This window comes from Argiope bruennichi, chromosome 10 (genome assembly GCF_947563725.1).
Source record: "Argiope bruennichi chromosome 10, qqArgBrue1.1, whole genome shotgun sequence".
Lineage (NCBI taxonomy): Eukaryota > Metazoa > Arthropoda > Arachnida > Araneae > Araneidae > Argiope > Argiope bruennichi.
In genome coordinates this window covers 62,394,854-62,414,061 of record NC_079160.1, presented here as the reverse complement: position 1 = coordinate 62,414,061, position 19,208 = coordinate 62,394,854, and the positions used below count along the sequence as shown (strand labels likewise).

The following is a 19,208-nucleotide window of genomic DNA, read 5'->3' as shown; positions in this document are numbered from 1 at the left end:
GAAATGTAACTAGACTTGAGTCCATGATACGGCGTCAAACTCACTTATAACTCACCAAGTTTGGTATTAATTATTGGATTTAACACAATTAAAAACGAATGCACACGATTTGCGAACTTCGCGTGCCGGAACTATAGCGTGTTCTTAAGTTCAATCAATATTAGGTGTTTAGTTACATGAAATAAATTGGCTTCGAATAAAATTTCTGTTGTCCAGATTTTTAGTTTGCAGTTTATAAGTTTCATGTTATTTAACAATTCGGTAGTGATCAACTTTAGAGGCATCTTCATATCGCATAGCCAAAAAGTAAAATGTCTGTTTAAGCAAGTAATATCAAAAACAGTCGCCGATAAAACATAAAAACAGGCCACTGTACTATCTTGGATGGACAGCATTAAAAAAAATTATCGTTGGCATTACCATATTTAGGGAGAAGTCGAAATATTAATTGAATTACTCTACTTGATTGTTTGGGTTGTCATATTCGTCAAAATGAAGGGGCGCATTAAAGTAGATTTCAGTCTAGAATTCTGAAAAACGAGTTTAGAATCAAATAATTAAAATCTGAATTATGAGCAAATAAGTCTTTAAATTGCTCCTCATCTTTGCCGTAAATAGAGAGAATATTAACAATTCGGTTGAAATCTAGTTTAAAGTATCCCTTCATCTCTCCAAGGTCGCCAACAACGTCAAGTCGCCAATTAAGATAGCTGATCAGAAAAATAATATTTTGAAACAGGTATTGACACCCATGATCCATCTTGATTTTTGACTCTGACTACTTAGTATTATTGGCACTCTTGACGAGATAAAAGGACACCCTATTGTTACGAAATTTCTGGGTTCGTTTGGATAGTGGGAGTTATATGGTGTGGAGAACGCTCAATCTGCAGGAGGCAGTAGAAAAAAAAAAGAAGAAAAAAACGACGTTTATTTACACGAAGACACACAGGACAGCACAAAGACGACAACTATATACAGCACAGAGAAGACAATTATCTTCAGCCGCGAGCCGTGCAAACAGCAGCACACAACAAGACTCTACTGCAGACAGTAGCGCACAGCGTAGTTCAGCACTAGCTTGACTCCGTCGCTGCTCTGCTAATCCCTGGAAGACCAGTTCTTCACCGTCGATTCCGACTACTCTACCCCGGCAGCTGCAGACGGCCTGCTTTTATAGGTCTCAGAAGGCGGGGCTAGAAGCCTCTCAACCAATCAGGAACCTTCGAGGCGTATCTCGGTTCCTAATGGACGGATCGGGAAAATTCTCGATGTTTCGGGTATAATCTATTTTGGCGTCAAAGTCGCCAAATGATCGCCAAGTTTGTCGCCAAGCTCTAGTACCTCCGACGCGACACCCGGACTCCGTCCAATACAGATGACTGTAAAACTGTCTTTCTGATGATGGAACCAACTGTGCTGGGAAGCAGAATTGTAGGTTTGTAACACTATTATTAGATTTCAACCAATAATGCCACATCTCATATTTATTATGAACGAGCTTGCGTACATTGACAAATATGCTTGCAAATGTAATGCATAGAGCGTGAAAAAGGCAGATTACAATTAGTTTGAAAGGACATTTTATGTCTGCATATTGCACTATTACACATAATAACCAGCGTGTTTCTCCATACTTTTGGTGCTACCTGATAATATTGCGATTTTCTGGCCCAAATATCGATAAAATGAAAATATAAAATCAATTTAGTCTGTTCATATTATTTGTTCTATTTAATCTCACCTCGGTAACCTTTTAAATTTTCTCTTGCTCATACATTGAAATTAATAACTAATATAAAAATTTAATCCATAGATTTTCATTTTTCGGCACAATTACGATAGTGGCAACAAGGACCGTCATCCATTATTAAAAGATATAGTTCCAGTTAATAGAACTTGAAGTGTTTCATCGACGCAGACAAGTAAAGTTGCTATTAGTATTTATTTTATCATCGATTGAATAACTGGGTGATTGCAATTTTGATATACACTGGCCTCCAAAAGCTAAGGTACTACCTATTTGTTTGTGTCTAATTTGAAAATTAATCGACCTAGAAACAAGAACTTTGGAGGAAATATGCTTTAAACATTTCTTTAATGAATGTGATAGAGAAGCTTTCTTAGGCTCAACACATACATGATTTACAACTAGCACAGGCGCTATTGGCAGATCATTCCATTTTTGGAGAAAACAATACATTACAGTTTTATGTGGAAAAATGTGGGGGAAACATAACAAAAATGGGTTCTTATAAGGAATGCGTCCACCCCTATCTGCAATGCATTGCCGGCATCGAGCACCCATGCTAAGAATTAAGTTGTCGGACACCGAAATGGGAAAAGAAGAACAAACGCAGTGTAATTTTTGCTCCAGCTCTAATGACCTTGGGAGAGACCTTAAAATAGCAATCTGTCTCCCAAAGATGCTCTATCATTTTCAAGACTAGCGATTGAGCTATCCATTCCTTCACTCCATACTGTGACCCTCAAATTAATCCTCGATAAGCCGTGCTCGGTGCGGTCAAGCATTGTCGATCATCAGAAGAAAATCATAACCAATAATAGCGGCATATGGGTAGACCTATGGATCAAGGGCCTTGTCTCGCTATCTCATACCATGTATAGTTTTCTTCCATAGAACACATACAAATCAGTGTGACGCCAAAAGAGATATCTTCCCAAACCATTGTTTCATAACTTCTGTAACTTTGGCCCACAATATTATTGAATTGGTTGTATCTGCGGTGTTGCTTATGGGGTGTTACGGACTGACAAAAAATATCATACACTCAATTGTTCTTCGAAATGAATATGGGTTTTCTTTATTTCATTTTTATACTTTAGGATAAAAAATATATTACTTTTTTCCCTTTATGTTTAACTTTTAAGAGATCAGACAATGTATATGTTCGTTATGTTAATAAAATACACTGTATTGAGAAAATGAATGTTTTTTTTTTCTTTTTTTTTAATTGGCGATCATCGTTTACAGCGCTCCATTCCTCTTACTGTCATAGATCCCATTTCCACACACTTACAATGCATTCGTTATTTTTTAATTAACAACCAAAATATTCACTAGAAATAATTTATACGGCAGAACAACTTTTACCGATCAGCTACTCATTTTATTATTAATTCTCAAATAAATTAGCATATTCCGTGCATTTTTAGTTGTTAATGAAGAAAGAAATTAATCACGATCTTACCATAGTTTAGAACTTTTTCTGGATGACGATGGTTCACATAATTCTTTGAATACATAGGTGGGGATGAAATTTCCAGTACTTGTACATTTACTTTGTCCTTTCTTTCAAATTCGTTCACAATGTCATTTCGCTTCGTCCGCTGACGCGTGGCGATGCTGAACAGATCCAACACATCTTCCTCAAGAAGCTCATTCTTTTGGATGGCCGGTTTGCCTTCGAGTTTTTGAATATCTTCAAAGTATTTTAGTGATCTCCCCACGGCCTCAAGTAGCTTACTACTAACCAGAACTATGCTGCTATAGTTTACGTTCTCTTCGAAATACGCTTGATGACGTCGGTTGAGTGGGACGAATGGACCCTGGTAGTGTGATTTCTTTAAGACCCTGTTTTCAAAACTGGACTGATCGTTTGAAAGTTCAGAGGAAAGATTTTCAGCATCAGGAGGCATCATTAAAAATGATAGGGACAAGAGAATATCGTCCTCGTCTGAGTCCATCTCGTTCAGATCGGATGCATCCACCTCTATCGCATCGTCATCGTCATCCATTACATTCTTAATATCTTCATCATCAATCTCATAAGTGTCTTCGTCGTCATCATCATCATTTAAGTTTATGCTGTCCTTGTTTTGGTCTATATTTAAAGGGGGAAAAAATTGCAATTAGTTGGATAATGAAAGAAATCATTCAAAGAATATAAAAACAATATAGACAACTTCTTCAGATAATTAACCATAGAATGCATGATTTTTAATTTTTTTTTTTTTTACAACAAAAGTATATGTATTTTGAGTAGTTGCATATAATTTAAGAAAATTATTTTTAAAAAAATTTAATCATTTTTTTTTTCAAAATGAAAAAAAAAAAAAATCCAAATGGGCAAATTTGCTGAACTATAAATTAAATAATTCCCACGACACAAATCATACAATAACATTTCTGTGATAAAAATAAAAAACCCTTTTTATCAATATATTTTTTTATAATGCAAATAATAATAATATTTTTATAGGTAGAACTATTCATACAATAGCCATCTTGATATTTTTTCAAGTTCTCTGTTTCAATCTAATTCTTGTACCGTTATAGTCATATATCGATCTTTTCTACAAATATTCATGAAAAAGTATTTAAAAATAGGATTTCCAAACGCTCATTGTTGCACTTTGGAACGGTCATATGAAGTTTACAAATGGAATTGAAATTGTGTAGCCAAATTCACTACAGCTGCACAATGCACTGTAGGATTAAAAGGACTGACACTGCTAACTGCACTGCACGATAACCACAAAATCTCATCATATTTTTGAATGACAGGCTCAGAACATCGTAATTATTTATCTATTTGTTTGAAACCAACCACTTTTTTTTAAATTTCTCGTACACAAAATATATAGAGAAAAAGTACTCGATACGATAAACTTCGACCTCGAAATTTTAAGGAATTTCCACGTTTCACACCTTCGAGACCGAAAAGCCAAATCGAGATTGAAAAGCACATTTTTGGAATTATGTTTGTTTATGAACACAATAAATCAAAAACACTTTAAGCTAGACGGATGAAATTTAGCATGAAGGTTCTACAGCAAATCTGTAAATTTGTATCAAGTTCTGAACGAAATCCGTTTATAGGAAATCAGTCTGTCTGGATGTCCGAGTACAAATAAGCAGGCTAACTACAAAACAAAGAATTGGACGGATTTAATTTAGGGCATAGATTTAGTATCTTAAGTATAAATCCGTATCAAATTTTGAACCGAATCCGTGAAGGAATTGGCCATTTGGCGGTCTGTGCTTTCGCATACGTGTTTTCGTTTCGTTATATTAACGTCCCATTTTAAAGCAACACTAGGGTATATTGGGACGGACCTCGTCATTTTGAACCACGCTCAGATGAAGAGGACGACACCTCAGCTGGCACCCCCCTCTCCGCAACACACCACATCAACGGGAGGACGTTTGGCCCTGACGGATTTATTGTGCAACAGACTCCCTTACACGGCGGTTCTTCGGTGGAATGGGGTCTCGAACCTGAAACCCTACGGCCCACAAGCCGAGACCTTACCACCACGGCCCACGATGCATACGTGTAAACGAGATAACATGAAAACGCAGTGACTTGGAAAAATGAAATTTGGTACATAGTTTTAGCATCTAAAATAAAGAGCCTTACTCAATTTTGAATTGCTAAGGGATTGCCCATTTGTTGGCTTGAGTTCTCGCATAGTTATAAAAGTGATAATTCAAAAAACGCGATGACTTAAATAAGTAAAATTTAGTTAAAACTGTAGTTTTGAATCAAAATTTTATTACAGACAGACTTAATCCTCAAAATGTGTTTCGCGGACTCAGGGAAGTTTGAAACGTAAAAATTCGACAAAATATCGAGTTGGAATTTTTTACGATTGCAATATTCACTGTTTATATGCTTTATATACGAGAAAGTAAAAGAGAAAAGAAAATAAATAAAGTTTGTACAGAATTGCGAAATGTTCTGTGTTTGGATATGAAACAGACAGACTTCACAATGGAGTCATTTCACGTATTGATACTAATTATCTTTCCCTTTCTCATTGATTAAGTAATGCGTAGGAGATTTAACTGAAAGTAAATAAAAGCAATATTGTAAGCGAACCAGCTGATCGCCAAAGGCGATTGATATCAAATAAAAATTCAAGTAAATATAGGAATGCGTGAATTATTTTCACTATGCTAACTGGATTCCTTCATTCTTAACTTCAAATACTAGCTCATGAGTTTTAGTTTAGTTTAGTTATATTAACGTCCCGTTGTAAAGCAACACTAGGGCTATTTGGGGACGGACCTCGTCATTTTGAACCGCGGTCAGAAGACGAGGACGGCACCTAAGCTGGCACCCCCCTCTCCACGCCACACCACACCTGCGGGAGGACGTTTGGCATGACGGATTTAACGTGCAACAGGCCCCCTTACACGAGGGTTTTTCGGTGGAACCTTCTCGAACCTGAAACAATACAGCTCACTAGCCGAGACCTTACCACCAGGCCACCGCGGCCCATACCAGCCCATGAATGGTAGTTGAATACAAGATGAGTAATAGGCCAAACTTCACATTTTTAAAACCTGTTATCAACAAAATTGAAGCGATATGCTACGTCCGACCAATACGACGGCACTGAAAATGGGTTGTTCTAATGATATGATCCCGCGCCCTCTTCAAATATAAAAGAATTTTGAGTTCCATCAATGCAATCGATAATGGTAAAATACTTTTAAAGGAAAAAAAATCAATTCTTTTTTCAGTATAGTTTTAGCTCATATATCTAATAACTAAAATTCTTCGATGAATATTATTTTTACAGATATTTACCCAGATACCTGGACTACACAGCAGTATGATTAATTCTTTTAGTGTATTTATTTTATCAAAGACAAGATAATGCCACTACACTATATCAGTGGAGTTAAATACGTTATTTTTAATACTTTCCAGCCGCCTTTGGCTACCAATAATAGTAGTTGTGTTTAAATTTAATCTCTTATGTAATAAGTTGGTGTTCATGATTTCGTCGCCAAAGTATTTTTAAATATCGACTTATAACAGATATTAAAACCACCTTATTTTAACACTTTTGCATTTGTTCTGTCCATTGCGTACATAAATCTTCCTAATGGAGTTGAATTGAGTCCAATGATATAATTCCATTTAAAATATATGAGTAATTGTTTTATATTGCGCGTCATTCTTTATATCTTTATTTATTTATTTTGCAATACTATAATTTCATTTTCTGATAGCTTAGACAAAAACTTAGCAGAAAATTTAGTAAAATCTTCCTTTATTTTCAACAAGGGAAAGAAATCAAGCGATTAAATATTTGACGAAACAATAAAAATAGTTTGAATTTGGGGACAATACTGGAACCTATTTTTGAAAATTGTGCAAAAACTGTTTTGCATAAATTATCAAAATTCAGAATTAAAACCATTGGTCTCCACAAAACTTTTTCGAATACTCTTTAATAAAGGTGTTATCCCAGAGAATGCTTTATATGGCATTAGCGCACAATAGTTACGAAATATTAACTTTTGGTGAGGTTAGCATTTTTAGTGAATTTTTCGTGTCATCCTTGGCCAGTTTGGCGATTAATCCTTGATAGGGGTTAATAGGATCCTAAAGTCGAATTTGTGTTTTAGAAGCTTTTCCCTGAACCGATAAAAACAAAGATTTTACACTTGTAGTCAGAAAACCACGTACCAAATTTGATATATTTAAACCATTGCAATTCCGAGTTATTATTTTTACGCATTTCTAAAAGTACAGACCGACAGACATGCAAACCTTTTTTGAATTTAGTTCAAAATTTGATAAATTATGGATGTTAAATGTGTGTACCAAATCTTATCTAACTAGCTTTTCTCATTCTCCGTAATTATCAGGTGAACTTACATTCCAACAGCCGGGCAGACAGACAAGACTTTCTTTGATCGGATTTTACTCAAAATTTGAGAGAAGTCTACAAATTTGGTATAAAAACAGTATGCCAAATATCACCCGTTTAGCTCCAAACATTTCTGAGTTGTCTTTGTCATAGACAGACATTTCCCAAAAATGCATTTTCGAACGCGGGGAGATCCAAAACATGGAGATTCATCAAAATCTGGAATTCGAATTTTTTGAAGATTGCAATGCTTTCTCCATATCAAGTATACAAGAAAATAAAAATTAAATTGGTGTCATTATAAAGGCAATTTTTTTAAATAGTGTAAAAATCAGTTTTGTATCATTATGGCGAATATTTTGAGTTATCTCAAAAAATTTCGCTTCATTTTTCATTAATTAAAATTTTAGTTAAGTTTTAAAAAATAATTTTGTATTTACATTACACCCCCCCCCCCCTCCTCTCTTTAAAAGTACCGAATTTGGTAGCAATAATCAAACAATTTTCCATACATTTTCCTTTATTTTTCAATTAGTAAGTTAGATGTATCATTTTATAGAAAGTTAAATTTAAAATGCTGCATACTATTTTAATTCTTTTTTTTTTTCTCATACATCTTACTGAACTGCTAAAATATTACAGAGTGTTCGTTATAAGAAATAGTTTGAACACAATTAGGACAAATTAAAAGCAGAAATCCGGCATTTGAATTTTTATAGGATTTATTTCCAAACTTCAAGTATATTTACCTGATGAAATGGAAATAAAAACCATTGTCAAAATATTCTATGCCTTAAATATAGGAGTTTATCGACAAATAGTCTAATTTGCATTAAAAAATATTTAAGCATCTGTGTTATGCATAAAATTATCATTATAGATGAAAACTTCAGCTTTATATACGAAATCACTATATTGCAAATCTCTACCAGCTGTCAAATCTGCAAAATTTATTCTATTTTATAAAGAAAATTAGGATGAAAAATTGATTCATCCATAAACATATTTAACATTAAAATGGAAATTTGCATGAAAAAAGGAAAATAATATAAAAGGAAGATGTGATTTTTCATCATCTCATAACAAAGGGACGGTGGAAAATCGCATTTCCATTCAAAAGTTTTCTCAACAATAAAAGCCTCGCAGTGAAAGCTCCGCATTAATGTTATTTTAATAGATTCTGTCAATAATTTTATAGCAGCAAAAGAAAAAAAAACAACAATAAGAGCTAATATCGTCCTAGAAATGATGTCTACGAAACCGTAACACACAACAATCCAAAATATTTACCAAAAGTATTGTGAAAAGTATTTTCAGCAGTAAGAGGACTACAAGTTAATTAAGCTTAAGAAGTCCTATAAATATACTTTGAGCAAACATAAGTGTTTTCTCCCCCCCCCCAAATTAGATCACTTCTTCCTTCCACTTTCTAGATATTTTTATATAGTTAGTAACTTAAAATATGTGATCTGAAATGATCATGTTTGCGTGTTAAACAGTCAAGCGTTTCTCGGTCAGTATATAAAAAATTCACTGTATATATTCACTAAAAATTTTCACTGTATAAAAATATTCGCTTCAAAATATTGTATTTAAAGTGTTTCTTTTGTTTTTCTTTCACTATAAATTACTGATTTCATAGTTATGATAAGTCCCCTCAATAACTTCTGAAACTTTTAACTTTTTCTATTTTTCTTCTCACATTGTTAATATTTTCTTTTTATCCTCGTAATTTTTAGGATCATATTCATTATTATCTCAATGTACGAACGGTAATTTTCTCTATACTGTCAAATACAACTATCCCTATTGATATTATTTGTATATTCTATATTTTTCTACGCCTTAAAGATTGGAACCTGAAACCCTCCAAATTCATTATTAACTCAATGTACGCCCGATAATTTTCTCTATATTGTCAAATACAACTATCCCTATTGATATTATTTGTGTATTCGATATTTTTCTACGCCTTAAAGATTGGAACCTGAAACCCCCCAAATTCATTATTATCTCAATGTACGCCCGATAATTTTCTCTATATTGTCAAATACAACTATCCCTATTGATATTATTTGTATATTCGATATTTTTCTACGCCTTAAAGATTGAAACCTGAAACCCCCCCAAATTCATTATTATCTCAATGTAAGCGCGATAATTTTCTCTATACTGTCAAATACAACTATCCCTATTGATATTATTTGTATATTCGATATTTTTCTACGCCTTAAAGATTGACACCTGAAACATTCATTTCCTCGTCCCTGCACTCTAGTATGATATCATTTGAGGGTCATGATCCATAGTTTGAGAGGTTCAAATCTGCAACAATAAATGTCAAATCACAACGCTTAGGAAGTCCTATACTTACCAGGCAAGTTGACCACTAACCAGTCATTAACTTCTCGAGTTTCACATTCAATGGGTGCTTCAGGCGTTTCGTCCTCTATTCCGCCGAAGAAGTAGCTTGCTAATGCCCTCAGCATGGTGGATAGTAATGGACTCGGATTCTTCTTAGTACTGTGTTTTGTGAAGAAACGAAGATTGGTTCGCAGCAGTTATAAGCTCCAGTGATGAAATCGACTCAGAATCGAGTTCTTGGAAGAATGATGATGGAGAAGTTGATGGCTTGGGAAGTAACGGAAGGATTTGTACTTATATGATCTGAAATGAAAATCAAGTATTTTATTAATGATGAAAGTATCTCGTTTTGCTTATTTCAGCTTTTATTACTTAAAAATATGTTACTCTCACAATAATCAAACTAGAAGATGAATTGCCGAGTATATTCAAACAGATTCAGTGAAAAGATTTTTATTTTTTAAATACAAAAGCAAGAATTTGTCCAATGTAGTTTCCTTTACTTCCCTGAGATATTTTTACATTTATCTAGTTAATTGTGTTTATTAATTTTCGCATTCATGAACATAATGACATGGCTATCGAAGTACACAGGGACCCTGGACTAAAATTGTAGGGTACACCATCGAAATGAAATATTATTAGTACATTTATATCACTGTTTTAATAGCCGGTACTAAGGCAAAAAAGATAAATAAATAAAACCATGTCCCTGACTCCATTTATATTTGTTAAACTATAGTCTAGGCTAAAGATATGAGGGAAAAACATTTGTGCTCTAGACACCACTTCCACTTCGATATTACACATATGCAGGAATAGACAGATGGACAGGCAGTAACTCGCTTGATAAAATTAATTCAAAATTTGATTCAGAGTTATAATCTTGGCGGCAAAATCCTGTGCAACTTTTAATTCAACGAATTTGTTTTTTAGGTAATGTGTTTACATACACAAGGACAAGCAGACACATGAGCAGAGCCGGATTAAACTCTTTAATACGCTACACAAGTTTTCCTTTCTCTTCCCCAACAAAAAATAATCAAATTATATATCTTCAAAATCATATTATATATCTTCAACAGAAATGATTTCAGCCTTTCAGTATAATTTTTTTTTATTTATTTTAAATAAACTTTTAACAAAACGATAAAAAAAAAATACAGGTAAATCTAAATACTCTAATACAAAGTTCGTCACGAGGTTGTATTGTAAGTTAATCAATCTTTTATTATTTTTTATTTATTTTTTTCTATTTATTTATTGCATAAATTTGGAATCTTAATAAAGTAGAAGATTTCTGCGCATCTATGTTGCATAAGTAAAACAACAAATTTGTAATATTAATAGCATTAGATGGATTTTGCCTATTCCATAGCTTTTGCAGACGGTCAAAGAATGATAACTGTTCCAAAATCATTCAAAATTTGTTTTTCAGTTTTCCTGGATCTCTAAATGCTTTTTTTAATTTTGAGATTGTTCCTAGCTTAAAATAACTTACTGTTATGAATATTTCATAAGATACAACAAACAAAAATATTTTTCTCTTTTATTTTTCAACAAACTTGGGGGAACATAAAGATTTCATTCCTTTACAAAATAAATAAATAAATAAATAAAATAACACCCTATTATGGAATTTAACTAACTGGACTTTTTTTAAATTCGATTTTTTTTTTTCTGTTTCTTGAAACTATTATTACAATGTTAAAATATCATTGTCTATAATTCCAATTTATTTTGTTTAATTCGAAGTCATAACTAAAAACTGTTTTCAACTCTGAGTTGTTTTTTTAATTAAAAAATATGTTAGTCTCTTATGATTCCGGAAATCATCCTGTAATGCATTCTAAGACTATATTGAAATAAAAAGGAATTAAAAAAATGCCTGGTTCTCTAAAAAAATTCAAATATATTATGTGTAAATGAAAATTTATTTTACGCTCGTTTCATTCGAAGTTATCTATACACTTTTTTTTTTAATTATGATCTTTGAAGTTCATTTTTTTTTTCTTCACTAATAAAAAAAAATACTAATTAATAATCATTTTCATTAATGCATTCAAATTTCTGACTGTTTATTTATTAAATATATTGATCTTTTTTATTCAGATTTATTTCTCAAAACAGTTGAATTTTAAAAATATATATCCTTACTGCCATTTTTGGTTTAAAATTTTATTTATCATGAGTAAAATTAAAATTTTTACTCTTGTTGTGACTATTTTTAAATCCAATTTTTCTAATTTTCTTAAGAGACTTTTGGTTCAAACATCATTGTTTTCTCATTAGTTTCAAATTAGCCAGTTTCCATTGTGTATGTGTATATATATATAGACACACACACATACATACATACATATATATATTTATATAAACAGACAAAACTGCTGTGCGTGCATAAATCTGACATAATCCCATTTTCCTTCATTAGTTATTCTTACTCAGCTGGTAGTTCCGTTAATCCCGATTTCGACCGAAGAAATGTAATGCTCTGCAAAAGCATCGCATGTCAGCCGGTGTAGGTAGGGTAGGTAGTTCGTTAGATTATCGATTGAGTCCCCACCTCTCACATCCCCGAATAGCCGTTGGGGAAAACGGTTACCAGCCTGGTAGCAACGGAAAAAGGAACAAGGCGCGTTTTGTAGTGAGGATGGTCCTTCGATATGCTAAATTTGGAAAGATGGTATGGGGATAGACTGTGGTAGAATTCATGTATTATGTTATTTCGCGATTCAGCAGCTGAAAATTTTAAAGGCGTGTGCATTTTTTTTGTCTGAAAAATTTTGATCGGTTCATTGAATGGTTTAGTCAGCATTTCGATGCAATTTTTGAGTTTTATACAATAAAAAGAGAGCATTGTTTATAGCCAAATACAATTTATTTTTTATAAGCAACTAACTCTTAAGAATTAAAATTCTTTTCACTGATTTAAATTATTTCGACATTAATTTTACATAAATTATGCGATAACAAATTGCAAATATAAGTTCCAGATGGAGAACATAAATGTAAATGTTAGAATAAACATCAAGAAATAACGCAACAATTGATTATTTAACGATTATGCAGTAATTGAAATAACACAACAGTTGATTACTCAACGATTATGTAGTAATTGAAATAATGCAACAATTGATTATTTAACGATTATGCAGGGATCGAAATAACGCAACAGTTGATTACTTAACGATTACGCAGGGATTGAAATAACGCAACAGTTGATTACTTAACGATTATGCAGTGATTGAAATAACACAACAGTTGATTACTGAACGATTATGTAGTAATTGAAATAATGCAACAGTTCATTATTTAACGATTATACAGGGATTGAAATAACGCAACAGTTGATTACTTAACGATTATGCAGTGATTGAAATAACGTAACAACCTCAAGTCATCTGCATTTTCTATTTTACTGAGTTTGCAACAGAGCAAACAAAGGAGATTATATATTAATATTTAACTTTCAGTTTTACTTTCATCAAAGCTTTAGTATTAACTTCGAAGCATTTTAGAAAACATGTTATTCGAATTGGTAAATTATTCGAATTGGTAAAAAAGCAAATACAAAATCTAAAGTCACAGACCCTTTGAGATTTTTTTTGTTTGAGATTTGTAACCACCCTTCTAATCCACGAATGTAAATAAATATTCAATTATTTGTTTAGATTGCACATTAAATACAGCAATTTTACATTAGGCGCTCAATTTCTTGAATAATATTCTATTTTAAACATTGTTTGTAACATAATTTACTATGTAAATGAACTTCCAATTTTACACACTATCTTTACAACCCAACTAATTCATTAAAAAGATGGTTTATTGTAATCATAAACCCCCCAAAGCTTTCCTTCTGAATTATAAAAGGAACTCTTTATTTTCTCCTTACCAGTCAAATAATTTTACTTATAATAAATATTTCTAAATAATATCATTTCTATAAATATAATATCATTTCCACAGGGCTAAAAAAAAGACTTAAGATTAAAAGGTTTTTTTTATCATGTGAGTTGTTTTGGTTTGAGGTTTTTGAAGCCTCAAAATGCGTAGGCAACAAATTGTTGAAGCCTCGAAATGTGTAGGCAACAAATTGGCGATTTATCGCTTTTGAGGTATAAATTTTTCGCTTTTAGGTTTATTAGAAAATAAGGCAGCAGGTTGTCACATTTGGCGATTTATCGCCAACTACAGTTACAACTTGATTTCCAAATTATTCATTCTCTGATTCTTACGAATTGCCTTAATTAATTTATTTAACCAGTTTAAACCGGTTTGAAACAATCACGAGACTATCAGATTACACATGCGTCGATATTTTATAAAACGATGGGTTTTTTTCATATCAAAGTCGGTCGAGAAAAAATTATATATATATATATATATATATATATATATACAGAGATAGAGACCGATAGAAAAGTCTCCTGATTGTTTCAAACCGGTTTAAACTGGTTAATGACTTAAATTAATTAAGACAAATAAAGACTTAAAAAATAATAATGTTCTCACATGATAACTTGAAATTTGCGATCGTAGATTTCATTTTTAATTTATTATTATTATTATTATTCTATATTTAAGGAATCTCTAATCATAACCACTGTAATATGATAATGCCTTTTGCTTGATTCGATTATAATTACTTTATTTTTAAAATTTACAGTACAATATTATTTATGTGTTACATAGCACACAAAAATTGCACTTATTATCATCGCAACTTGCTTGAGTATAAATCCAGTAAACAAAGCAATAATAAATACTGTTGTAAAACATTTTGAGGATTTTAATAAAATTACAGCAAAACTGTATGGAAATAAAATGGATTTTCTTGATAAACTTATTCTTTTAATTTTTAAGAGATGTAAACAATGGTTTTTGTATCATGCTTCGAAGCCATCGTGGATAAAGTAAAAATTCGATCAATTTTTAATTAAAAATTTAGCTAAAACTTTGAAAACTTTTTCAAAATGAATACCTACTACCCAAGAAATAGCTTGCCAAATATCACTTTTGATGAATATACCAATCCATACTGTAAGGTATTTTCTATAATACTTAATCGTGCATGTCGCAGCTTACAGAAAGTACGCCGACCTATATATATCTTATGATTATAAAAGTCATGTTTGCCTATTGATTAAATTAAATCGTATTTTTGGTTGGAATACTCGGAAAACATATGCTAGTTTTTCTGTGTTACAAGCTCATGTTATCCCCTCCATTTACAAAAAAAAAGAAAGAAAAAAATCCTTGGATTGTTGCTAGGCAACGTTTTATTTATACCAGAAAGTGTGTCACAGCATTGCTAGGCAACCGTTGCTCTTTCATCTCTAAAACTGCAGCAATTTTTCGGCACAATGAAATATGGTAGTTCATTCAGTTGCATAATTAGGAACACCTTTGATTCACCAATTTGTAAGACATTTTTTAGAATTTTATTGTTCCTTCAGTATATTAAAGTATATATCTTCATTTATTAAAATATATCAAACGCATCGCAGTCTCGTTAAATAAGTAGGGTCTAAATGATCCGAGTCTTTTTTATTATTTTTATCAATAAAATGTTGGCTCATTTCAAATTGGTATTGCTATATCTTAAGAAACAAATTTAATATTAGGATTAATGTTTTCTTTCTGACAATGGATCATTTATTTAAGGAAAATTTTGCTCGCACTGATACCAAAGCTGACTTTAATGAATTAATAGGTGACGAAAAGATAAGAGCAGACTTATTTTTTTCTTAACAATAGGTTTAACATGAGTTGGCATATACCTATTTTTACCTAAGGGGTCAAAATGACCCCTTTCGGTATTTAATTACAAAAAATATAAATATGTCTATCTATTATGAAGTTAAAGTAGAAAAAACTTTTATAATTTCAATATATTTGTTGAGGGGTGGTGTGATGAAAAGGCAGTTCCTCTGTGTTTATTTAGCAAAAAAAGTGTTTATTTTCTAATCTAGATCTTCTAAATCTAATCTAGGTCTACTAAAGAAAGAAAATGATAATAATTGTGATTATATGTCTTATAAATGTAAGTAAAAATCAATTAAAATATTCTCATAATATACAGCAATAATTTTCTTGAAGAAAACTAACGAAAAGTTTTCTCAGAGGGGTCAAAATGACACCTTTGTAAACCTAGTGTTAAATAATCATTTGCTACTGGATATAGTATTAATTTTTTTTGCGCTAATTTCTGAATCATTAGCAGATATTTGGAAAGAACAAGTAACAGGTGTTCGTTACCACCGAATTCATATGATTAGGTATACGTTTATACTGATCGAAACAAATTAACAAACCACTTTATCCAAAATGTGGTGTAAAAATTGATTGCCCCCAATTGTTGAGGGGAAATCTTTAAAGCTTCATTTAACTTTTAATTAATAATCCAAATAAAATATTCAAAAACTTTTTTTTTGCGAGCATCTAGTACTCATGAAATAACTACGCACCAAATTTGGTAGCATTAGCTAGCATACCGTTAGTACGTCCAGTGGTCTGCCTTCAAGACCCCTTGAACAATTTTTTTGCAATATCCAAACTGCATTACAACAGATATTATTACAGAATAAATTACAAACTACATCATCCACTCATTATCATGTTAAAAAATGGAGTATTATTGTTAACAGCGGTGTAGCCATGATAAAGGAACTTCTCATCGTCGTATTTAGCTTAAAAATACTGACACCTTCTAAAATTCAATCTTTGCGGATACCTCTAGTTCAGACATCCGAGTCATTCCCCTCCCTCCACCACTGCCCTCCTTTTACAACCTGCTGATACACCAATACCCACGGTTTTTTAAAAAAAATGCACTGCAGTTGGAAAAGATCCAATAGAAATAGATGATTTCAGCCATAACCTTTAATCTATAAAAATTGAAATTTAGCGTGGAGACAATAATTAGAATGCCCACACACCACCATTACAGGTGTTACGCAAAAGGTATGACAGCATTTTTGAATATACTCCAAATGGCCAGAACATTTCCTCTATTTTAAAAATGTCTCCCCGCTGTCTCTGGAGTAGATCTGCTCTTTCTGGCAGTTGCCTTCTGGTTCACCTGCTATAGTGATAGAAAATGCTGAAAGAGCAAGCAGCTTTCTGCTAGTCTTTTTCGTGTATTTTGTACTGAGGCCAAGGTCAGGACGAGAGCATATTTTTAGAGAAAGGGGCTAGGATTTTTGTTTCTTTTTCTTGTGTGTGAAAAGCTTTTTAGTTGCAAGGTGAATTGCATCAGAAAGGTCGGGAAATTTATGTGTCAAGCAATTTGGTTCACCTGCTAAGAAAATCCCGTGGGATTTATGATTCGGTTTTTGAAGAAGTTATCAAATCATCAAATCAAATCTTAGTTCTCTCTCTCCCTGTCATCCTCTTAAAAGAAAAAGAAAAATTTCCAGCTAAACAGAAATGCTATTTAGTTATGATTTCAAATGATAAATACACGTCATTTATATTTAGTTTAGATGACATTAATCATAAAACTCATTAACAGCTTTGAAGCATGAAAAAAATTAAATGGGCTATGTTAGCATAAAATTTAAATATGTATGTGAAATATAAATTATTTGGATGTGTTGAGACATTTAAAAAGAAATTGCAGCAGCTGAAGTCGATTAGTGATTATATTAATATATTTGATGATAATTTAAGTTCCATCCAACTTATGGCCATTGTTTTAAAATTGTGTTCAAAGTCCCGCGGTTTTACTCGAGGAGTGTTAAACATAGAAATAGGACGTTAAATATCCACCGTCAAATTAAATTCAGGAATTCACTCTCTTTTTGCTAATTGAGCAATTTATTGGGGTTCAAGGAAAGAGACATATTAAGTTAAGTAAAAACCTTTAATGTTGAAGTTGAAGTAGAAGTGTTTTGTCTTAATTAAATTAAGGTTACACAATACTCTAAAAATAAAAATAATAAAATTTAAAAAAGTTTGTGCATTTTTTTTTATTTGACAACAAATTTTAGATTTTATACCACATAAATAGTTTTAAAGATAGTTGTAACTTTTTCAAAGTGTCAACCTTAAAATTTGATAACTGAGGGAACGTGTTTAGTTTCGTTTTCATTTTGAAGCGATTTTATATGCTTAAAGTTAATTAATTAAAAAAATAAATCACTTAAAATAACTAAAAATATTTAAAATTTAACATTTTATAAAAATGTAAAGAATTTCAAAATTTATTTATTTTTTATTTTAAAATAATGGTTCTAACTAAATTGATCTTTTTTTGTCAGAATAAATTTAATAATATTATCTTCAATAATGTCATTGATTACTTTTTAATTCAGCAGTTAATTAATTTGTGTGAAAAAGGATTCACATTAAAGGCGCAGATATATTATTTTTCTCATATATAGAAATTTTATAAACACGTCAAACATGAATGTTAGCCTTTCTGGCACTTTGGCAATAATGCAGTCATATAGCTCAATTCATTTTAACTAATGATGTGAGAGGCAGTAGGGATATCCCAAGAGCCACATTTTGTAGAAGACAGTAATTAGGTTATTTTACGTTTTTAAGGTCAAAAAATGCTAAATGAAATTACAAAAGAAATGAAAAGTAAATATTAAAAAGCGAATACCATTTAACTTCACCACGTCATTGTAATAGAAAAAAAAAAACTGCTAGGGAGTTCAGTAAAAAAGAAAAATGTGAAAAAGTACAAAAATTTAATAATGAAGACTTATTTTACAAATATATTTGTAACAATTTTTTGCCATTGCTGCTCAAATCATTATATTGTTGCCCCTTTTAGATTACCGGTTTAGTTTAGTTTCAGTTACATTAAGCCCTGTTTTAAAGCAACATTAGGGCTATTTTAAGATGTTTTTCTAACCTCGGTCAAATGACGAGGACGATACCTGAGCTGGTACCCAACTCTCCAAGCCACCGCTCCACACCAGCAGGAGAGCATTTAGTCTCGATAGATTTAACATGCACCAGATCCGCTTGCATGGCGGTTCTCTATGAAATCGGGTCTCGAACCTGGATACCTCCGGTCTCTTAAGTCGAGATTTTATCACCAGGCCACCGCATCCTCTACATTTTTGACGCACGATCATGTCTTTTTTTTTTTCTGCCATATGATGAGCATGGTTTTCCTGTATTAGTTTTTGCAGGTTGGTACACCGGAAAAAAACCCACCAGTAATGGCATTGATAGCGAAATCTCGCTGC

The 19,208-nt window shown here is 31.9% G+C and overlaps 1 protein-coding gene across 1 annotated transcript in view; it reads right to left on the bottom strand.

The window, feature by feature from the left end:
- Positions 1 to 19,208, bottom strand: part of LOC129988250 (uncharacterized) — a 39,214-nt gene that overhangs the window by 2,996 nt on the left and 17,010 nt on the right. Inside the window, exons 3-4 of the mRNA XM_056096431.1 lie at positions 10,007 to 10,299; positions 3,213 to 3,845 (exon numbers count right to left, since the gene is read on the bottom strand). Of these exons, the coding sequence (XP_055952406.1) occupies positions 3,213 to 3,845; positions 10,007 to 10,121 (748 nt within the window). The 5' untranslated portion in view covers positions 10,122 to 10,299. The remainder of the gene's footprint in view (positions 1 to 3,212; positions 3,846 to 10,006; positions 10,300 to 19,208) is intronic.